Genomic DNA, 24909 nt, shown 5'->3' on the forward strand with positions numbered 1-24909 from the left:
TTTACATGTATAACTTCTACGACAAAAATATAAATTATTTCCTGCAAGATGGCGCTTCCGACGAAGCGCCATCTTGCAGGAAATAATTTATAGCGCCTTCTTGCAGGTTTGCAATGCCCAGAAATTCTGATTGGCTGAATATTAATGTTATGTATTGTTACGTCATAATACAGTGTATATTAAAATTCATTAATAGCTGTAATGTAATTATTAAAAATACAGGTGTTTAATACAGGTCTTATATTTACTTATTTTTTATTTTAGTTTTTTTACTATAAATAAATAACAACTAACCTGTTACAAAGCTATACATCCACCAAAGCCGAATTATCGGGCTAGAGTCGGCTATAATAAATAAATAATTAATAAGACAATTTGGCACTAGAGCTTGGCGTTAGGCGCCATCTCTTACTAAACTTAATAATTATAATTAAATTAAATAAATAATTTGGAACTGGAGGAAAAGAAATCGGCCCGAAGCGGGACTCGAACCCGCAACTTCTGCTATCCGTGCAGACACGTTACCAGTTACGCTACCCGGACCTTCGGTCCGATCGTCGTGTTAGCTTATGGTCGTCGTGTTAGCTTATATATACTGGAGGAGGCGATCGGACCGAGGGTCCCTGTAGCGTAGCTGGTAACGTGTCTGCACGGATAGCAGAAGTTGCGGGTTCGAGTCCCGCTTCGGGCCGATTTCTTTTCCTCCAGTTCCAAATTATTTATTTAATTAAATTATAATTATTAAGTTTAGTAAGAGATGGCGCCTAATGCCAAGCTCTAGTGCCAAATTGTCTTATTAATTATTTATTTATTATAGCCGACTCTAGCCCGATAATTCGGCTTTGGTGGATGTATAGTTTTTTTACTTTTGATCTTATTTAATAATGTAATAATAATAATAATCCTAGAACTAAGGGGCTAAAAATTTAACTAGCGAAGATAACAAGAGATAACTTAAATCTTAATATACATACAAAAATACGCTCATGCGATCAACTGCATTTATACTTTACCTGTAAAATACTCATTAAATCCCACAAGAAAAGAACCCTTATTCAATTGGCACAGAACATCAGTAAAACTGACGGTGGTGAGAGATTTTTTTTTTATGTTGATGTCTAAAAGATTATTTCAAAATGTTTTAATGTGCTGACAATTTGTAGATAAGCACAAAATAAGAGTAATTATTTCATCAAAAATCCTTTTTATATGTTATTAGTATAGAATAAATACATGCACAGAGAGACATTGACTATCGATCTTCAATTTCATTCTACTGAAAAAAATACGAGCATTATATAAACGATTCTTTTGGAATGCTTATAACTTCCATTTAATTGCGCATCTTTCATCAGAAAAAGTAGCTGATTTGAAGCATGCAATATAATCACTAAAAAGATGGTTTTACATTTCTAATGCCTTTATATAAATGTCAAAGCATTAAAAAGTTAGAAATATGATACATGCCGTTTTCAGTCTGTATAATGTTTTTATTTTTATAAGTAGCACATATTACCGTATAACAGCTGTACTTTCTACCCTCATTAAGGACTTATAACTTTCTCCACTAGATGGAGGGCAGCTCTTTACGCGTGCGCATTAACAACACTGAAATTTGTGTATACATTAGTGATGGGAAAAATTTTGTAAACATCGATATGTCGATATATCGGAAAATATCGGACTAATCTGGGAATTTTGACTACTAGAGTTAAAATTTCGCCTTGCAGGTTCAAAAATCATAACAGGGAAAGGAATCTTCTAAAGGTATTTAAGTTAAAACCTCGTGCTAAGAAACCTACATAACATTTCCCCACTTTTACTTTTAACAGCGGAGAGTGCAACACAGCAATATTGTAATTCACTGGGCCCCATAACTTGCAGTTTAGATTTGAAAGCTGTACAAAGAAAACAAGGTAATAATGAACTAAGAAATTACCAAATACCACTACACATGCAAATGCATTATGCAACTTATTTTTTTACTTATTATTTTTATGATCTTACTCGATATGTTCTAAACTCTGCATTACTTAGCCTACTAACCTAATACGTTGTAATAAACCATTTTTCGGAGAGATAAGGTAAAAATGTTAGCTTTGCAAGGATTGAGCTGACTAGCATGTTTCATCTCGACGTCATAATGAGACCCACGGTAATCTTTCCGACGGTACAGAGCTTCCTGAGATACAGTAATACTGGTCTGCCAGCTTTTTTGTGTTTAGGAATACGGCAGACAAATATTACCATTCTTTTAAGGGGCAGCATTTACGGTCTATCAAATTTTAATTTAGGTTTAATGTTTTAACTCTGTAACCAAGCTACCTGAGTTTCTCTGTGTGGTAGCTCCAGATATCGTCATTGTTAGCAGTTTGTAGTACAGACTCTGTACTGCCTTATCTTCTAAGTGATGCTCATTTCCTTCATTACTTGTTTTTGCAATATCTTTTAGGGCCTGATTGATGTGAGATATTGCCCGTGAACAAGCTATTCGCGAATCAAAATGCAGCCTTTTAAAATGCAGATCAGATATACTAGAAATAGATAGCAAGTGGTTGCTTTCGGCATCCTTAAAATAGTATGCCATAGTGTGACAGGGAATTCATCATGGCAACCTGAAAAGTTTCTCCTACTGTTTCCAAAGAAATTCTGGCAACTGTGGGTTTAGTCATACAACTTATCATTGGCAGTACAGGACTGACTAATATATTTTTCATTCGAAGTCTGTTTTGTTAGCTGATCAAATGGTTTCAAATCATATAAGTCGCACAGTCCGGCAATTCGCAAGATAGCACCACAAACAAACAGCACAGCATAACGACAACACTGAACCTTACTTTCCTTTGTCCCAGCCAATCCACAGTTCTCACTGATATATCGTAGTGTTTTGGCGCGATATATCGGTGATATATCGAAACCACGAACATATATATCGATATTCCAATCCCATCACTAGTATAATGTCGTGCACACACTAATAATTTACATATGGACTCATGAAAAATTCTTATTGGAATTTTGTTTATTTTCTTCTGTGTAGTCTCTTGGATTTCCAAACTCGATGAAATTGTCTTTTTTCTTCAAACCAAATTTTAATTTGGAGAACAGAAGTGGTCAGTTGAAGCACACCGAAATGTTGGCACTTCTATTTTTAAAATTAAAATTTAGTTTAAATAAGAGACAATTTCAGTCAATTATGGAAATACAAGAGGCTGTATAACAGCACTTCAAAATATCTTTTAATGAGGAAATATTTGATAGATGCACATTTTTTGCACTTAAGGTTTTGAATCACAGGTAAAAGGTAAGATGTATTAAAGAAAGTGTGGAATGAACACAATATAGTAAAGCCAGGTGTTTATTAAAACGCTACGTTTGTATACGGCAACGCAACACGTGATCGATCTGGCGAGGAAAGACTTTCTATGGAGAACTTAATTGACCCCTCTTTAAGTGTTAAACACACGAAGAAAACCCAGAAAATTCCACGCGGTCAGCCTGTTGCGATGCGCGAACCCACGACAATTTACCAGTGTCCAGTGGTGTTATCCATTAGGTTATGGTAGGTGTAGAATTTCAAAATCTTCGTAATAGTTGCCTGATTAAAATAATGAGACAAAAGACAAAATTTTCATAACCAGAGAACTATGACCAACATCTTATACAGGATCCAAAAACAATATATCAATTTTAAATTTTAAATGGAAATATTATTCTTTAGAACACAATTATGTGTGAAAAATGCTGCAAAAATCCAGTTTATGCAACAATATTAATTGATTAAAATGAGTATGGTTTGAGAGTACAAGCAAAGTTAAGCAATAGTGTAAATCGCTGTAACTATGTTCATAGCAGTTTAAGAAAAGTACACAAGAATAATGTTTCATAGAAGTATCGTTAAAATATATCTGATTTGCAGATGATGTGGGCATATTGTTTTCAAGAAAAGTTGAGAAAAATCCAATTAAGAATTTGAGAAGAGGTGAAGAAATGAATGCCAAATATCTGACTATAAGTAAACATAAATAAAAGAGATAAACAAACGAATAATATCTGAAGAGAGGAAGTGTGTAGTAAACCATACGAACATAAGTAAACTGTGTTATTCAATAAGACAAAAGTAAATCAGAAAACAGATTGGGTATATCGGAAAAATAACACAAATTTCAAAATGTAGAAAACTTGAATTAGTAAAATGAACGTTGTGTGCTTTTCTACACCATTTAATACTAGACACCAAATGTCAAAACTGCAGTGGCTCAAACAACCCGTTTGAAAAAAGTACTAAATGCAAGAAGAAATAAAACATCAAAGAATGAAATGAAAGTGATTATAAACGAAAGAATAGAAGATAAAGACGAAAAAGTTTGGTAAATGGCAAGAATGTCTTCGAATAGCTTTTTAAGTGGGTTGAAATTAGCACAACTCTTCTGTTAAAGTTTTAAATGCTTTCGAGTGTTCGGTGTCAGAGTTGTAAAAGTGATTTTGTTTCTACACGTATTAAAACAGAAAAACAAATAAAAATAAAATCGAGTTTTTAACTCATATTCTGATATTGTAATCATTAATTTCTCTTTAAAATCGTTTACACAAATAAAATATTTATTCACTAATATTTCTATGATAAAGCGTTCTTTACAATTATCTGAAGACAAATTTTACAGCATGAATACCAGTTTCTTCATACTAAGTAATGCCCAGTACACAAATGTTTAACTAATGTTCACAAAAAGAATCTCGAGTTAAAGTTACGAATTAACCAATTACTATTCGTTTACATTAAGTACGCGAATGCTTATTAATACTAGAGTTAGTTAATTTATTATAAATGTGACCAATGATAGGCACTGGCCAAAAATGCAAATGGAGAAATCAATACTTTAAATAATATCAAGATATGTTTGGGGCCTAGTTTTCTTATGAGCTTTATCTCGCTGATCGTTATTAATATTTATGCCTTACATATCTTTTTGTTTAGTGCTTGTAAACAAATAGGATCTGAAGCCTCAAAAATGCCTAAAACTACCATGAATTTATGGTTATACTACGAACACATGGCAAATACATGAATCTAAAATAATGGATGGCCATGTGGTTAAGTATCAGTCTATCACTCTCGTGACCCTGAAACAAATCTAAATGCGTCTAAAGTCCCCAGGAATTTTTGGCGATGGTTTGTTTGGAATATGTTAAGTCCCGGCATCCGCATTTGGGCTTGGCATATAACCCATGATTGGCTTGATTAAAGGGCCGTTTTTAGAGAAAAAAATTAAAAAGTACTTTTCTAAAGGATTCATGTAACATAACAATATGAACTATTAGAAATACAGTACTGCTAAATTTATTTCACAACAATTACAGTTGTTAAAAATTAATAAAATAAAGCTAATTAAATATTTAAAAACTTTTTATAATGTTAAATTTAGAAATGTATATTGAAAATTACATTAAAATTAGAATAAATTTATGTAAATTAAAAATTAATATTGTATTAAATCAAAATAATTTATCGTGAAAACAAAATTGCATTTAAGTGTTAATTTTCTGTAAAAATTTAAATCAAGGTGTATAAACGTTAGGTCTAGACACGATACCGTGATGCATCGCGGCAGTTAGATAAAGACAAACCTTCTCACGAACTTTACATATGTAAAATAAACCTTCAAAAATATTTGCAAGAGATAACTTCCTTCGTTTAGGAACCTTCTTATAAATATAAACCAAATTTAATCGTTTTTATAGAGAATTAAATAAATATATTTATATGATAAAAACAGTAGACAAAAATAGAAATATCTACTTCAACTTTATTCTGTTATTTTATAATAAAATCATTATTAAGCAACAATTATTCATTAATATATGCAACTTGTTGTATGCTATATTACTCTCAATAATTATGAAATATTACTTTAAATGGCTGAAAGTTTTAATTTCAATTACCAACTTTATTTTAAATTTTAATGTGTGTTTTCGATCCACAAACAATATTGTGACATTTATTCTGTTTAATAAACTTGTTATTCTGCTTAATAAGTTTCTTAATGTTGTTATACAACCTGTCAGAAACTTTGCCACAAACAGTTTATAGGCTAGTACTGATCCGAGAAGCATGTTTTGATGTAATTCAAACAGGGTTAATTAAAACCACTTTAACGATGCATACTGCAGACATTTTATAATAAGTGTTAAAAACTAAAGCAGTTATATACCGGATTTTTGTTTTCATCTAACATAAAATATTTTTAAAAAATCTCTATTGGTAACCTGATACTGTATTTTCCAATTTCACTAAAACTGTTACTTCAGAAAATGCAACGTGATCACACTGAATGACAGTATATGCAGCAAATATCATTACTTGTATGAAAATATGAATTTATAAAAGCAATAATAATTATAAAATATGCACTAAATTTCAGTTGAAGTTTTCTTATTATGGAAAGCAATCTTGTTCCTGATAAAAGGAAACGTCAATTAGAAGAGAAAAATAATTTTTTTGCAGTCTTTTAAGCGAGTAATCATTTATTATTATATTACAAATCTCACACAGCAGAAATAATTCAAACAGCTTTTTACTTTAAAACCTACTTTTTTATAGCCTTTACTTATGTGTCAGAGTAACCTGTAAATGGAAATATACTCTATTTAAAATTATAAAAGGAATTCTGTGGCTCGAACTCGAAGGAACGTGCAATTTACAACATGTAAATAGCATGAAATCTATACCGTGACCTCGGAACTGTGGATCCAAAGTGGCGGTTCAATAGGGGACGTTGGTGTCCTGACCTTGTGTTTATAGACCTTGATTTAAATAATTCATACTTAGCGCCATCTTGTGTACAAAACATGAATTACTGAACAGTTCGTTATGAATTTAATTATCCTTTAATCCCTTTATATTTAATACAATACACTTTCCGCAAATACGTAGTAAAAAAATTTTATTGAACGGTTATCACACAATTGAAACCATTATTGCTCTATATTTAATGTAAATTGTTCAAGAAACTCATTTACTGCATATTTGTAAAAAGTATTTTGTACTTCACAGTTTAGTATTATTATTATAAAAATTATACAAAATTATTTTGTAATTTTTTTGGGTATTCTATCCTTGACATCATAACGTTACGTATCCTTGTTATTTAGTTGTAAACAATTAAATAAAGTACACGAAATGTCTTTCTGTCACCGAAAATGCACACGTAAAACACAGCCCACCTTTAGACCAGTTATAAATTGTAGAATTTTGTCAATATTTTAAACTATTACACAAAAATATTGAAAATACGTTGAGTGTCATTAAATTTTTGAATGAAAAAATAACTTTTCCTCTATAATGAACATTTTGTGTACATGATTATAATGGGACTACTAGAAGAAAGCGTATGACATGAATGATCGATGGCTTCTTTAATAATCTTTTGAAAATACGTAAGTAAACAAAGCCTGATACAGAATTTTATATAACTGGGTAAACAAGCCAGGTGGTTCGTATTTTAATTGATTTCCTAACTCAACTTTATTTGGGCGTGTTGAAGAGGTAAGTAACTGGCAACAAGCCCAAATATGGTCTCAAGAAATCACTTGGACACATGTACGCATATTTCTGTAGAGTATTCGAATCAAAGGCTTGTTTAGAATGCGCCTCATAATTAAGAGAAAGTTTTGACTGCCAATATATTTTATACATGAAAACAAATATGCCAATAATAATTTATTCTAACGTGTAAACTCTTTTATCATTTGTGTTTCCTTTTACACTGGCAGCTAGCGACAAGACGTTTTAAGTCAGTGCCATGCTTGCGGGAACTCGATCGCTTGCTCGTGTGGAGGTTTTCCGCGGCAAACAAATGCGCGTGCATGACGTCATTCGAAGCATTTAACACGGCCAGATTGTATCGAAAGCTTGCGGTACCCAGTCAGCATACATGTATTAGTACATGTATGCTGATCTACAAACAGACTAATAGGGATTGAGCCCTGGGTCCCCAGTGTCAAGGGATCACAAAAATTGAATAATTATCATAAATTTTTAATACTTTTTCATTATGATATATTTCATGTGTAGATATAATGGGCTTTATAACAGTCCATACATTTATATTCATACCAAATAACGTTTCTGTTTATTGTTTAGTGCTAGAGATAAGCCTGTTATTCTTATTATAAATTTCAGTATGCCCAAAAACTTTTATCAGGATTCGTCCCTGGTTCGAATTCAGTTTGGAATTAGGAAATTTAAGTTAATTAACTTGAAGGAAACTTATACTAAATATCCTCAAACAATATAAGTTCCATCCTCTACAGATACGTTTTCAAATATTATTATTGTGGTATTTTTATCCAATTACAAAACCTATAAGCTTTTCCGGAAATAAATAAAATAAATAAATTTTTCATTTTTGATTAGGACCTAAGAAGGTTTTTTCAACTGCAATTAAAGGTTCTGTTAGGCTCACAACGAGAAAGAGTGAAGTGATGAACAAGCGGAATTTTGATCGTAAATACTCTTGAATACTCTTCGTGGATACTCTGATATTCTTCAGTGTGCGTGCTATACTTTCTTTTATTCGTGTTCTATCAATTTTGCTTATATTATTTACATAAACTGAAACAATTTAGTGAAATAAGGAGTGCACATGGACACTGTAGAATAAGTTCACACGAATCATTTGAGTAAGCCCCTTAATACAAAAACGAAATTGATTAGTAGTGCTTATGAAAGAGATAGAAAGAAAGGAAAAATCGTCAGTCATTTGCTCCTAATCTTCATTTACGGATATGAATATTGATAATGATCAAACGTGTGTGATCCGGAACACAGGTAGCAGAGATAAGATTCCTGAAATCGGCTGCCGATGTTAAGTACTTGCGTCAATATCGAGCCACAGCTTCACCACATTGAGAGATACATTGATTGAGATCCATAAGCAGCATACCAGAAAAATACTTGTAAAGAAAGTCCTGCTTTTCTATCTCAATGGAACTGCTCGACGTGAAATGTAAAGAACCGCATTCACAGATCGCAGCTGAAACTTCATTGGATGTGTTTTGAATGTGCAGAAAAGTTGAATTTAGTGACTGCAGATTCAGACGTTAGACGAATTTACTGAAATTGCTACTTTCGGACCCTGTAAGAGACCAAAATTGAAAACGAAAGAATAAACGTATTTAATAAACAAATCACGATTTTTATTGTTATAAAGCAGTTTGAAGTGCAAGGGTTTTCATTGTTAATTCCGTATTTATCTCTTATTTTAAACTTTTTTTGCACTTCGCTATTGTTTCAATTCGTTATATTATCTTTTTCCAGATAAATACATCTTGGTTCAGTGATTGTTTTCTTGCTTCTTGATGTTATTGTATACAGAACCTCCTATCTTTTCATTATAAAACGCTTTCTCAGAAGCATTCTTTCCATTGATTTCAATATGAAAATGTTATCGATTAAACGTAAGAGTGTTTACTAACGACGTCAACAGTTTCTAGCGTAATGTATTTTTACGCATAGAAAAGAAATCGCCTTCACTGCAAACGTCTGCACGTTGTGACGAGACTGAAGAGCCAAAATTACGCTGTTCGTTTCAGTTGTCGTCGCAATTGACTTTCAACAGGTAAGAAATAGTTGTCTTTTTGCGTACGGGTAAAACGTAGTAATGTATTGGTATAAATTTCTTTTTTCAAGAAAAGTGTCATCATGAGTTCTTGGGTGGTAAACGTACAACCAAGAGCAGAGCATCAAATGAATCAGCTATCGATATCTTGGAAAATTCTCTTCGTTAATATGAAAATTTTAGGTTTAAACATTCAAAACAAAAGATTGTCACTTCACAGTGTCATTGTGTTAATTATACAAAAAATTGTTATTGTTTGGCACTGTTACGTAACAATTACTAATCAGAAAAATTCGTTGGGTAATTTATTGAAGTTATTAATTTATATATTATTTGTTATCCTCTCTGCAGTTGCTTTCGATTTATTTGTAATTTATAAAAAACGTATTTGTTTGAATTTGGAAAAATTGTTTGACTTAGGAAATTCAAAACAATTAAATGTAAAAATCGTGATAATATTAATGGCATTAACCTGGATCCATGCCATAGTTTACATATGCTCATTTTTTGTTATTTTACCAAAAGAAAAGGAAATATTAATTAATACGTTTACTACAAGAACAATTTTCGGAATTGCCATCACGGAAAATATTTTAATTTCAAGTTTACTTGTCTTAGGTATATCACAGTTACTGTTCTCAATATTGCCACAGCATTTTTGCTTTATTTTATTCATTTCAATATGCAAACAATTAGAAATGGAATTTGTCGAATTGTTGCGTAAAATACAGAATTATACGTATGAAGATCTCGGAAGAGAAATTTTTCACCTTCCCAAAATATTTATGAAAATCAAGACAATCGCGGATAATTTTCAAGAATTTTATTCGTTGATGTTGTTACTTTGGACAACTGTCGTAGGCGGAAGTATTATTTGTTTCTCTTCTTGGTTCATTTCCACGTTATCTACTTTAGACACAAATTACAGGATTGGGATTTTTACTTTGAATACATTTCAATTCTACTTATTTATTAACATGTGTTTCGCCGCTTCTCGTGTGTCAGATGCTGCAAGAAAAATCTCCACAGTCGTCTACACAAAGTCACTTTCTTGTAATGCTTTTGTGCAAGATTCTGCATACAAATTTTCCATCAAGTGTCGGGAGGAAATTCCTAATTTTACGGGATGGAATATATTTGTTGTCGATCGTGCTTTGGTGTTCACTATTATTGGGATAGCAATTTCTTACACAGTCGTAATAACCCAATATCAACAATAATTTACAATTATTATCTGTAACTTTGTCTATTCCGTGATCTGTAATATTGATAATGAATTTTAACATTCGAATTTTAATTATATTTAACAGAATGAAAATTTGGTGTTTATTGTAAAAAATTAATAAAATGGCCACTAAATAAAAACATTGAAATAATGATCAAATATAAAATTATTCAATGAAACTTGTTATTGTTGTTATTTTGATTGACTCCAAGAAAAATAATTTTCGTAAAATTTATTATAGTTTTTAATTTTATTCCATTAGTTTGGAAATGAACAAATGAACAATAAATTGTTTTAACATTTTATATATATAAAAAAAATATTTCCTAAAGGAAAAACCAGTTTATAAAAATTAATCTTTCGCCATAAACTGCATGAATATATCTGGCAATGGTCCAGTGGTCTCGCTTTGTTAGGACCCTTATTTAATGTCTGTCATGAGTATATTCTATATCTGTGTTTGTGTAATGCAGATAAATAAATAAGATTTGAAGAATTAAAAAATGTTTAAAACTGCCTCGAATTTATGGCTTTACTATTGGCGTATGTAAAGCATACGAATATTTAAACTGATTTATCCATAGAAAATAAGTTTACTAACCAATTTTTTGGGATACTGGTTGGCCAAATGATTAAGGTATTAGCCTTTCACTCTGGGGACTTGGAAACGCTTCAAAAATCCTGGGATTTTTTGGCATTGGTCCGTGTGAAATATGTTGGTCCCAGCATTCTTATTTTTCACATTGCATATAACCTATGATAAGCTTGGTTGTTTTAAGGGCCAAGGGAAAAAGTGTTAAAAAGTTTTTTTGTAAAACATCTATGTAACATCAATACATAAACTATTGTATTAAAAATAATGTGTGTGTAAATTTATTTCACAACAGTGATACAGTTATAGAAATTTTTAAAATGCACACGTAAAAGAAAGCAAACTCAGCCCACCCTTAGACTAATTATAAAGTGTAAAATTCTGTCAATATTTTAAACTATAACACAAAAGCGTTAAAAATACATTTAGTGTCGTTGAATTTTTCAATGAAAAATAACTTTTTCTTTATAATGAATATTTTGTGTACTTAATTATAATGGGTCTACTAAAAGAAAGCGTATGACAAGGAGGATTAATGGTTTCTTTAATAATGTGTTGAAAATACGTAAGTAAACAAAGCCTGGTAAAGCAGCTTTAATCAGCTGAATAATGAAGCCAACGAGGTTTATATTTCAATTGGTTTCCTCTGCCAGCTGTATATATTTCCCTGGAAACATGCTTATATAAATTCTCAAAAAATCTCTTAATTTTGCATGATTTAGAACAAAATACGTATACTTGTATTTCTTAATGTATAACTAGATGTAATTACCGAAAATAAAAAAAAAAATAATAAAAGTAAGTGGAACAGATAAAGCTTTCATGCATCACACGGGGTAGTTTTTCTCATTGGCTCTTTGTTCCCTATAAGCACTACGAACCTTTTCTATTTCAGTTAATATTTTACATGAGAACGTCTGGGATGATAAATAACAAGCCCTGAAGTATTTAAGACGGAGAAAAGTTTCTGAAAAAAATTCTTAAATTTTTCTCCAGCAATTGTGATTGCAGAAAAAGTTGTTAAATCACAAATATAAATTTCCTGTATAGTCAAAATAATATAAAAACAATTTAAAATTACTGAACAAATTAAATAATAAACCGAAAAATAACACACCATTCAATCAGTTTAAAGATGACAAATGTATGGCTACAGTGTGTTAGCACCCACCTTTTAGCCAGCCGTTAAATCTCGGTATGTATGCAAGTGCCTCGATGGTTGGTCGTTGTAAACGGGGTTAAGTGGATACTTCTACTTTTCAGCGCGTATGTAAATTCTTTAAGGGTTGTGTTCTGTTACTCCAGCTGTTCGTTATTTATATAAACGGTAGTAATAGAACGGAATAGAGTATGTACTTCAAGGAGACCCTAGAATAAGACGACAGATGTTTACTGATGACCTAATATCTCTCAGTGGTTGCAGCGTAATCTTCAGAATACACTCGATAAGTTCGAATCTTTCTGCATTTATGGTAAGATGAAAATAAGCGTGCCAGACAAAAGTGTTGATACTTTAAAAAACTCCTATCCAAGAAACTCTCTTGTTAAATTAATTGAAATTATCGTGTATAGAACATTATGACATCCCTTTTCTTACGAAACGATTTCTCAAAAGGTTTCTTATTGATTTAAATACAAGCTAACAATTAAACTGTATTCTGTTTTCTAATTACGTTAACATTTTCTACTTTAATGAATTTTTCCGCATACAAAATAACCACTTAATTGCGGAAATCCGTAAGTTGTCACGTGACAGAAGCTTTACACATACGACCCAATTTCGATAAGAACACTTGTGTTAATATTAGCTTAACAATATTGATTTCTCTGTTGTTCCAGTTAATACATTCGTTGTCGCTCGTCACCTTCACAAGTGACTTTATCAAGGTAAGAAATAGTTACTGTTTTCGGACGGGAAAAACGTAATAATTCATTGGTTAAAATTTCTTTTTCAAGTGAAGTATCTTGAAAAGTTTGGGGTGAACGTACTGTACAACTAATAGCAGATCATCAGATGGATCAGCTATCGACATCGTGGAAAATTCTCTTTGTAAATATGAAAATTTTAGGTTTAAACATACAAAAGAAAGGGTTCTCCCTCCACAGTATCATTGTATTAATTATACAAAAAGTTTTCATTGTTTGGTATTCTTATTTAATAATTGCTAATTTCAAGCATAAACATTCGGTGGGTGAATTGCTGAATTTATCAGTTTATATATTATTTGTAATTATGTCAGTAATTGCTTTCGATTTGTTTGTAATTTACAAAAAGAATCTCATTTGTACTTTGAAAAAATTATTTGTTTTAAGAAATTCAAAACAATTAAACGTTAAAAGCGTGCTAATATTAATAGCTCTAACTTGGATCCATCTTATAGTACAAGTATGCTTTTTTTCCTTTGTCATTTTGCCAAAAGAGAAAGAAAGAATAATTGATGCGTTTAATATAGAAACAATGTTCGGATTTGCCATCACAAAAACTATTTTACGTGAGATTTTCTTTGTCTTTGGTGTATCTCAGTTATTGTTCTTAGCAATGCCACAGTATTTCTGTTTCATATTATTCACTTCAATCTGCAAAGAACTGGAAATGGAATTTGTCGAATTATTGCGTAAAATAGAAAATTATACAAGTAAAGAATTCTGTAGAGAAATTTCTCTTCTTCCTAAAGAATTTATGAATATCAAGAACATCGTGGTAGATTTTCAAGAATTTTACTCTTTCCTGTTATTGGTTTGGACAACTGTCGTAGGTGGAAATGTCGTTTCTTCCTTTTGTTCGTTTTTTGCCTCGTTATCTATGTTAGAAACAAATCACAGTGTTGGGATTTTTCTTTTGAGTTTATTTCCATTCCTGTTATTTATAAATATGTGTTTCGCTGCTTCTCGCGTATCCGATTCTGCGAGAAAAATCTCCACAGTCGTCTATACAAAGTCACTTTCTTGTAATGCCTTCGTGCGAGATACTGCATACAGATTTTCAATGAAATGTCTTGACGAAATCCCCCATTTTACGGGATGGAACGTATTCGTTGTCGATCGTTCTTTGGTATTCACTATTATCGGGATATCAATTTCTTACACAGTCATAATAACCCAATATCATCAATAGTTTACAATCTGTAATGTTCTTCAGTATTATACAATATACAATTCAATTTCTGTATTTTGTAACATTTATAATTGTTAACATTGCAAATTTAACTGTGTTTAACAAAAAGAAAATTTTTGGCTTGTTAAAAATAAACTAATCACAAGACCTAAACATAAATAACCGGAGTGGAAACACTGTTAAGCAGTGTAAAAACCAAAATTTGTACTGCTTGTATTCTTATAAAATAATTTATAATTTTAAGAATAAACACTCAGAAATTCATCTGTTCTTATGTCATTTTAAATTGTGCCATTAATGTCTTTCTATTTATTAAAAAAGGATACAAAATTACTTTTTAAGAAGAAATTTTGTGCCTTTCAAAAGCGTTATATCAATGCTGTCACCTGAATTCGTGCTATAGTTTATATTAACTTATTTATCTTTGTTATTTTTCTAAAAAAGAAGGATAATCGATGAGTATATTGTAAGAACGTAATCGAAGATGAGCAATTATTTATTGTCACAATGCCGGGCTGCAATTCTTAATCATATTTTCAATTTATTTAATTTAAAAACATATGCTGTTTATTTCAAATTAGTAGTGTTTTCTCCTGTACATAACACTTTTCCTGCTAGCAATAGAGTATTCGGGTCATCTATCTAACATTCTAACTCCTGACAGGGGAAACTTGCATCAATATATTGTAGATTTAAAGAAATATATTATATTTAATGGTTACTGAGTACTTTTATATACATTTCCGTGCATAATAAAAATACAATTGTTAATGCAATAATTGTTAAGCATTAACAATTGTCAGAAGAATCTGCACAGTCGCCTATACAAAGTCACTTTCTTGTAATGTTTTCGTGCAAGATGCTGCATACAAATTTTTAATGAAATGTCTTGACGGAATCTCTCATTTTACTGGATAAAGTATCTTTGTTGTCGACCGTTTTTTGACGTTCACCATTATTGGAATAACAATTTCTTACACAGTTATAATAACTGAATATCAATAATAATTTACAATTCTTTGGTGTGTAATATTGATAACTGTTGTTATTCTAGATTTAACTGTGTTTAATGAAAATAAAGTTATTATTAAATAAAATTTGTTACTGTTTTTATTTTAATTTATCTGGAGATAAATAATTTTAATTGAGATCAGTTTTAGTTAAAATCTTTCTAATACGAACGGATTAGCAAGAAGAAACGTAATTAGTTTTTTTGATAACATAAATATAAAACTTCTTGATGTCTCGTTAGTACGAAAGCATTGTGTATATTATTCTTATGTTAAATATTTTAATTTTTAAGAATTTCAGTGTGGTTTTTAACACCCCGAAAAATATAATTTTCAATATTCGTCAAATGGGTATATTTTTATTAAATGAATACCATTACAGTTCTGCTGATTACCCAGATGTCACAGGATAGAAATGCGTTTATAGCGGCAGCCTGCTGCCTTGGTTTTTCTCCTAGAACGAATCCGGAGTGGACGATAACCTTAAAAATTTTTGAATGTGGCAACTCTTGCATATGCAGGATGCCGCATTGTTGACCTGTCCATTCAATGGGCTTACTAACATTGTTAAAATTCTGTTGTTAGCGCCAACAGGGGTAAAATTAGCATATGATACAATGGGCTTGCTAACAGGTTTAAAATTGGCTTGTGACACAATGGGCTTGCTAAGAGGGATTTTTGTCTCCGTGAAATTTAATATGTAAAGCGAATATATAAAATTAGTATCGTCATTCATAAAAAGTTTGGGTGTTGTATACAATACTTTAATTAAGAAAAATATGTAATTTTAATTAATATTATTGGTCAATGGAAGAACAATTAGGCTGAACTATAAATTTTAATAAGAAAGTAGCCTATAATAGACCCGTATCTTCACTATTGGGCGTGAATGAATAAGACAAGTATGACGTTTTCTTTCCTTTTATATTATAGTGGCATAAATTAAACGGAACAGTGTGTCAAAATGTCCTACGTAATTACTAATTTTCTATGTTTTATGCATAGAAAATAACTCGGTGACGTTCGCAACGAAGAAGTTGTCACGTCTCGAAGCACGGAAATTACGCACATGGCACTATTTTCATCAGAACATTCGTGTTAATATTTGCACAAGGACATTGATTTGTGTGCCTTTTAATACAGTTGACGTCACAGTCTAGCTTCCCAAGTGACTTCAACGAGGCAAGAAACAGTTATTGTTTTGCACGGTAAAACTTAATAAGACATTGATATGAATTTCTGTTTCAAGAGACGTATGATGAGATCTTTGATGGTAAACGTACAACCAAGAGCAGAGTATCAGACGAATCAGCTATTAGTTTCTTGGAAAATTCGCTTTGTTAATTTGAAAATTTTAGGTTTAAATATTGAAAACAAAAGGTTATCCCTTTACAGTGTCATTGAATTAATTATACTAAAAATTTTTTATTGTTTGGTATTCTTATGTAACAGTTATTAATTATAAAGATAAACATTCGGTGGGCAGATTACTGAAGTTATTAATTTATATATTACTTATAATTATGTCGGTAATTGCTTTTGATTTATTCGTAATTTTCAAAGAGCAACTTATAATGTAATTTGAAAAATTTGTTTTTTTTAAGAAATTCAAAACAATCAAATGTCGAACGCGTCACAATTTTGAAGGCTCTAACCTGGATCCATGTTCTGGTTTACACATGCTTGTATTCCTTTGTTATTTTGCCAAAAGTGGAAGAAAGAATAATTGATGCATTTAATGTTCTAAGCTATGCCACAAAATTTCTGTTTTATAATATTCATTTCAATATACAAAGCGCTAGAAATGGAATTTGTCGAATTGTTGCGTAAAATAGAGAATTATACGCACGAAGACTTCTGTGCAGAAATTTCGGTTAATGTTACCTATGGTAGCGAACATAACGGCTCGTCTCTGAAACAGTGGGGACTCACGTTGTAACCTAACCTAACCTATTCTAATAAATTACCATAATTATTGCCAACTAAATTATTAGAATAGGTTAGGTTAGGTTACAACGTGAGTCCCACTGTTTCAGAGACGAGCCGCCATGTTCGCTACCATAGGTAATATGAACCGAAATTTCTCGTGTGCGCAAAAAATTTATGATCAAGAAAATAGTGAACGATTTTGAAGAATTTCATTCTTTCCTGTTATTGGCTTGAACAACTGTCGCAGGTGGAAACATCGTTTTTTCATTTTGTTCGTTTTTCTCCTCCTTTAGAGACAAATGACAATATTAGGATTTTTGCTTTGAATTTACTTTTATTTTTCTTATTTATGAATATGTGTTTCGCTGCTTCACGTGTGTCTGATGCAGCAAGAAAAATCTCCACGGTCGTTTACACAGTGTCACTTTTTTGTAACACTGCATACAAATTTTCCATCAAATGTCGTGAGGAAACTTAATTTCACGGGATCGAATGTATTTGTTGTCGATCGTTCTTTGGTATTTACTATTATTGGAATAGCTATTTATTACACTGTCATTATAACCCAATATGAAGAATAATCTATAATTATTACGTTTATAATATTTTTAATTGTTGTTATTTTAATTTATCTGTAATTATGAGTATAAGCCTAAACATTTAGTATCTGTGATGGGAATTAATATAACCATTAAATAGAAAACTCCTTCGAGAAGCATTATTGACAATATTCATGAAGTGGGAATATTCCTACTGGAAAAATAATTTTGCAGCTCTGCTTACACTTAGATTTGGAAAATGTCTACAATGACAAGATAATGTTGTTATACTGCCCTGAATTACTCTGGAAAGAATCCAGATTGGTCGAAAATCGTAAAAATGTTTATAGATGTTACGTGTTAGATATGGCGGATTCCATCGGTGCGCATTCGGTCTTCCATTTTTGGCCTGGTAGATCTGACGATTGACTTCCTTAAAAATTCACTTAGTGCTTGCAAGGTGGAAAGTTAAATAAAGCCTACACTGAAATTTTCGGATTTGTAGTTGCTTTCAAAAGTAGATGCATAAACTTTTTTCATTGGGTGTTGAAATTCAAGCTGATCTGTCGGAATAGATACAGAATAAGCCAGAAAGTAAATTCATTAAAAAGGAAAAGTTTGTTAGTTCGGCACTCGTGAGTGCATAGAGACGCCAAATTACCGACTATGCCGGAATACTGGATGTTCATGTAACTTTTCAAAATTTGATGCGATATAAGTAATGTACTGTACATTGTTTTGTACCCGTGCACGTTGCTGTATGCTTTGAATTTGTTTGCACCCTTTTTAATCGGTATAAAGATAATATAAGGTATAAGTACAGCACTTTGAGATTATATCGCTTTATTACTTATTGCAATTTAGAGATATATTTTAACATTAGAGGATTAAATCGCAGACAGTTTCTCGCAAATTTTTATAACTCTTAATTATATAACTCTTAACTCATAATTTAGAATTATTGCATTTTATTCCATAGCGATAATGGTTATACATTCTGCAATTTACCACTACTCTGGGGGTAGAGTGTTTTAGCTGTGTTCTACGAGATAGACAAAAGCTTGTTACGTACTGTACTTTATATAATTGTTTACAATTGTAAACACAGTCCTAACATACAGCATTGTGTCATATGTTTTCATGTATTATAGATATATTGATTTATTACGGAGAGTATTAAAAGTATACACTCAAACCTGTTTTTATGCGGTCTTTTTTGTGCGATTTTTTATACGTGCAATGTGTTTTGTGCAATTATTTTTGTGCAGTATACCAATTTGATTGAAATTCATATACCGCACACAAAACAAATCGCACAAATAAAAAATCGCACAAAAATAGACCGCACAAAAACAGGTTTGAGTGTATTTAATGCCGCTAAATTTCTGAATGAAAAAGTAATTTTCTTTCTATAATAAAAAGTTTATCTACTTAATTGTCACGCGCTTTCTTCGAAGCGCATTACAAGAATGACTGTGATGTCTTTGTTTCTTAAATTCAAGAAAATTTGTCTATTGAAAACTTCTTTAATAAGTGTATAAAAAGCAAATACGAAAATCTATCCAAAGTAATTCTAAATCAGCATCCGAGACAGACTTATTGCCTGAGCCTGAATTTCACGTATGGCTCCGTTTCATTAATAATACTCCGGATATTGGCTAAACCAATACTCAGGGTAAATTTTTCAGGTAAGAAATAATTAATTATTTTCGATTGATAAAACATTTATAATATGAATTTTCTGTTTTTGAAGATAGGCACGATGAAAGCTTTCGCTGTAGATATAGAACCGAGTGCAGAAAATCAAGTGCATAATTTGCCGATTTCGTGGAAAAATTCTCTTCGTGTGCATGAAAGTTTTAGGTTTGCACGTACAAAACAAAAGGTTATCATTTCACAGTATCCATGTTTTAATTATGCAAAAAATGTACATTGCTTGGAATTTCTATGTAACAATTTGTAATTTTAATAACAATCATTCGCTGGATAAATTACTGAATTCATCAATTTTTCTATTATTTGTAATTATTTCAGTAATTCCTTTCGATTTATTTATTATTTACAAAAGGAATCTTATTTGCACTTTGAAAGAATTGTTTGCTTTAAGGAATTCAAAGCAGTTAAATGTCAAAAGCATCGTAATGTTAATGGCTCTAATCTGGATCCAGGAAATAGTTTATTTATGCTTCTATTCCTTTATCTCGACAAAAGAAAAAGAAACGTTAATCGATTCGTATAATTTAAGAACATTTTTCGGTGTTGCAATAACTGAAAATATTTCAATTTTAATTATAATCATCATAGTAATGATTTATTTCATGTTTTTATCAATACCACAAAACTTCTGTTTCATATTATTCATTTCGATCTGTAAAGAACTAGAAGCGGAATTTGCCGAATTGTCGAGTAAAATAGAGAATTATATGCATGAAGACCTGTATAGAGAAATCTCTGATTTGCCTTCCGAATATATGAAGATCAAAAGAGTGGTGGACAATTTCGAAAAATTTCATTCCAAGATATTATTATTTTGGACAATTGTAGCGGGAGGAAATATCGTTTGTTCTTTCTGTTTGTTCGTTTCCTCGTTAACTACCCTACACATCAATCACAGCATCGGAATCTTTATTTTTAGTGCATTTCAGTTTATCTTATTTATGTATGTTTGTCACGCTTCTTCTCGTGTATCTGATTCTGCAAGGAAAATCTCCACAATAGTGTATACAAAATCACTATCCTGTAATGCTTTTGTGCAAGATCGTGCATACAAATATTCTATTAAATGTCTTGAGGAAACTCCATATTTCACGGGATGGAATATATTTGTTATTAACCGTGCTTTGGTATTCACAATTATTGGGATGACAATTTCTTATACGATCATAATAACCCAGTATCAACAATAACTCTTTTTTCTGTATGTATGGACGTATGTGTTCAAGGGTATGATTTTGATTAGTTTCTTTGAAGCTTAATAACTGCTGTACTTTTTGTCGGAAACTTCTGAAATTCGGCAAGATGGTTTGTTTATTTCGGGGATTGATAATGTGAAATTTTGGTGACGAAAGGTCCAAAGGGTGGAGAGTTAAAAGGAATCGTGTGTCATATCTCCAGTAGGATTGGACCTAATGACGAATTTACTCATGATTAATATTTATATCTTTTATAAACCCCATCCATACCCTAAACCACTCTGTATATTATTTAGACACGAGTTCTTTATTTAATGTTATAATATAATAAAGAATAAGACTCATTCGCACAATAGCTACATTGAAAATTTATTCTTGTCAAATATAGACAGCTTAATATATTCATCATTGTTTAATATATATTATCAAGCATCTTCTGTCCGGGCATAAACCTTGCATGTGACACTAAATAATAAAGTAATTGGTGAAAAAAATATATAATTTTTATTTCATGATAAACATATGAATTCATATTTTCATACTCCAGATTAATTAGACGATCAATGTGTTTCGATTATGGCATTTGATTTAAGCCATTGTTCAGTTAACACCTACATTGACTGTTGACTAAAGTCTTCTTAGTTTCTTCTTGTTAAAAGCGAAACTGTCGAAATTACGATGGGAATTACACACATGACGTGAAATACTGTTTCTATTACAATTAGAAAAACTACTTTAAAGAAAGTATTATATATGTATATATTGTAATATGCGAGGATTGATAATACTAATCCGGTGGATATCGATCCTTGAATTAGCGGATAACCCACGTGATAGAAACTGTCTTTTAGTTTCTTTCTAGTCGTTGAATGTAGTGAAGTAACGAACGAATAGCACATGTGAGTAGGGTAATTGACACAGAACCCGAGACAGAGAATCAAGCATATCATAGACACTATGTCTAGATTGATTTCCCACAAAGACATGAATCCGATCGTCTGCACGGTGATGGACACGACACAGATAGAGACAATAAGAGCGCATTGCAAATTGGGAATTAAAGAAACAAAGACGACAAAGATTAACAAGGAAGTGATCCAGAACAGTTGAAACGTTATGTCTCTGATGATGACTCCTTGTTCGACAATAGGCGTTATCAACGTGTGAATGACAACGGAAAATGGTGCCTCTTCGGCTACTTTCCATAAATTATTTACAAATTGGATTTCCATTGCGCTATCCGAAACGTTCTTCGCAAGAAACAAAAAACGACTGGAAACTATGTCCGTGTAGTTCTGGTTGAAACTAATGTCATTGGTAAACTGAAGAGCTCCTTTGAATTTCAAGAAGACATTTCGAAGACTGTCGATAAAATCCTGCTTCTGAGATAAATCGTAACCTCTCAAAGAAAACTTGGAAATGGGATGACTTTGAAATTCCTTAAAATATTTTAACCAGGAAAAATCGTAGTCGTGTTTAGCAATGTTTTCAATAGCATGAAATTTCTGCATGAAATTGTGGATTGAGTTTTGAATCTTCGGATCGGAGTAATCCAAAGTTTCGTTAATTACGACGTGCACCGTGAAAGGATATTCGGTAAAATATTTATAGAAAACTCGAAAACTTTCGGTAATTTCGTAATTAGTTGGATTAAACTTTAGGATGTCGATTCCTTCTTTTATGCAGGTAATACCCCAAATGCCCATTGAGAGTAATGCGAAATACAGACAAATAATTAAAACAATGACACCCGGACGAAATACAAATATTGAAAATCTATCTCTGAAAAACTTCATGAAGCAATCTTCATTGTCTTTTTTGTCTTCTTCGCAATCTTCGACAGCTTCTATATAATGGAAAAACAGTTTAATTATAATTTACATATTTGTTGTGTGTAAACGTTGGTCAATGGTGAGAAAATTACTTTTTTCAAATACTCAGAGATAGGAATATGTCAAAAAATGTGTAAACAAATGTAATTCCTATAATGTTCATTGTTGCTTATTGACATAAGTATGGTATTAGTATATTCTCGTGTATGCAACTTGTATTTGTCTACCGCATTTTTAGAGCAGCTGGGTGCACGTGTGGCGCAGAAAAATGGATATACAAAGAATAGTGTTGAACAGAATATTTAGTATTGAAAAAAAAGTGAAATTTACCAAATTTTCGCTTCCACGTAAAAGGATGAAGACCCTTCTCTTCCCTGTATCCACTTAACGCCAAACATCCGCCAAAGAAAGTTAACTGAAAGAAATAACTGAAGAAGATGCACGTTGCAGCATATACACAGAACGTTCTTATACCCGGGAAAGGTGAGGTCATGGCAATGCAATACGAGATGAAATTCGTAAGAGAAGTTATGGTGATGGACACCGCCGCGTTGGAATATGTCTGTTCCATTCTGTTTTCTACGCTGTCGTTGCAATCTGTCACTCTCCAACAAGCCAATACAACAAATGCATCGTCCACTTCCGTAGCTTTAATATATTAAATAAAATTTAAAAAAAATTAGTAAAGCAAAATATATATAGTATTTGCAAATATTTTGATTTATCTTACCAAGAATTATAAAAGGCAGGCTGATGTTCCACACGACATTTTCTATTCCACAAGCGCACAATAATCCAAACGAAGTGGAGACAGCCAAACCAGCGGATAGGACACCAGCTACACCTAACCACGGTTTAGACTTCACCCAGTTGTTAGTCATGTACGTAGTCATGCAGAAAATCGATATTACTACCACAGCCACACTTATGACTGGTATTACATTTTCAGAAATTAACTTTATCTGAAATTCGTTTAAAGTGAACGGATCGGGAAATACTTTAATGTGCTCAAAACTGTATTCTCTTATCCTATTGTAAAGCGCTTTCCTCCATTCCTTATTCCAATGTTTCTTACTTTCGTCGGATTCGTCTAATAAATAAATCAAACGAATCGCTTTTGCTTCCCTTATGTAGTCCTTATCGTTAGTCACAACTCCTCCGAAATTCAGACAAAGGATTCTGTACGCGTATGTTACAGGATCTATTTCAATAGGATACTTTAATTGTAATATTTTATCAAGAGCATTTTCTGAGTTATTTATCATTGTAATGATAGTATTCTCGAAACATTTACCATCCTCTGTTACGCACACATCTGAATAACGGATGGCTTTTCCATTTATATACGTTACAGTATCTTTGGCGATTATATCTAGAAGTCGTATTTCGTTCAAGACTTCTCTGCATAACATATTTCCTTCTATTTTATTTACAGAATAGATAATTGGAGATGATGGACGTTTGGTAAATCTTAAAATACCTTCGAATTTGGAATAATTGGTGGGAAAGGTCCTATCTATAAACTGTTTGGCATCAAAAACTTTTCCTCTGTCTGCGGTTATGAGAAAGTCAATATCGTCGTTGGTTTTGATTCTAATAAACCCTACGAATAGCAAACAAGATATAATAAGAGGAAAATAAACGAAATACCAAGGATATCGTCCGATAATTCTTCCGAGTTGACCGATTCTGGTGGAGACAGTTTTTGATAACCACAAAATATTCATTTTCTAAAGACGTTTCGGCACCTGTAGTATTAGTAATAATAATGGTAATTGTTATTATATCGGATTACATATTATACATAAATTATTTAGAAATCATCCGTATGTGTTTCAACAATATAAAAGATCGTTCTGAAATCACGTAGCCCAGTTGAAGAGGAGTGTGTAAATGAATGGATACCACGGAACACTACAACGGGAATGGTTGGTCCGGATTTGATTACGTAGCTTAAGCTATATTGCAAGCAAGAACAAGAGGCCATAGCCAGAAAACCATTTGATTATTTATCACAGTGTGACCAGAGTGTCGGAGTCTGTTTGACCCCTTGTCAGGATGTGACACCACCGAGTCTTTCAGGACTCGGAAATCGCGACGGGGAGTTGTTACGTGAGGCGAGCGGTCGCGGGTGA

General features: G+C 31.8%; 1 protein-coding gene across 1 annotated transcript; it reads right to left on the reverse strand.

Moving 5' to 3' along the window:
- Positions 1 to 21580: 21580 nt before the first annotated feature.
- On the reverse strand, positions 21581 to 24501 carry LOC136979712 (patched domain-containing protein 3-like). Its single transcript, XM_067275736.1, has 3 exons — positions 23505 to 24501; positions 23105 to 23422; positions 21581 to 22788 (listed from the first exon to the last, which is right to left on the reverse strand). Exons 1-3 carry the CDS (start codon positions 24499 to 24501, stop codon positions 21581 to 21583), a joined length of 2523 nt encoding a protein of 840 aa, XP_067131837.1.
- Positions 24502 to 24909: the final 408 nt, after the last annotated feature.

The sequence above is a fragment of the Centruroides vittatus genome, unplaced genomic scaffold, assembly GCF_030686945.1.
Source record: "Centruroides vittatus isolate TY-2023 unplaced genomic scaffold, ASM3068694v2 contig_631, whole genome shotgun sequence".
NCBI classification, from domain to species: Eukaryota; Metazoa; Arthropoda; class Arachnida; order Scorpiones; family Buthidae; genus Centruroides; species Centruroides vittatus.

Bases quoted from the DNA above. Each gene is read 5' to 3' on its own strand.
- LOC136979712 (XM_067275736.1), bottom strand. From the start codon at position 24,501: ATGAATATTTTGTGGTTATCAAAAACTGTCTCCACCAGAATCGGTCAA. The intron at 23,423-23,504 runs GTAAGATAAATC...AATATATTAAAG, and splicing joins CCTGCCTTTTATAATTCTTG to CTACGGAAGTGGACGATGCA. The intron at 22,789-23,104 runs GTAAATTTCACT...TCCATTATATAG, and splicing joins TACGTGGAAGCGAAAATTTG to AAGCTGTCGAAGATTGCGAA.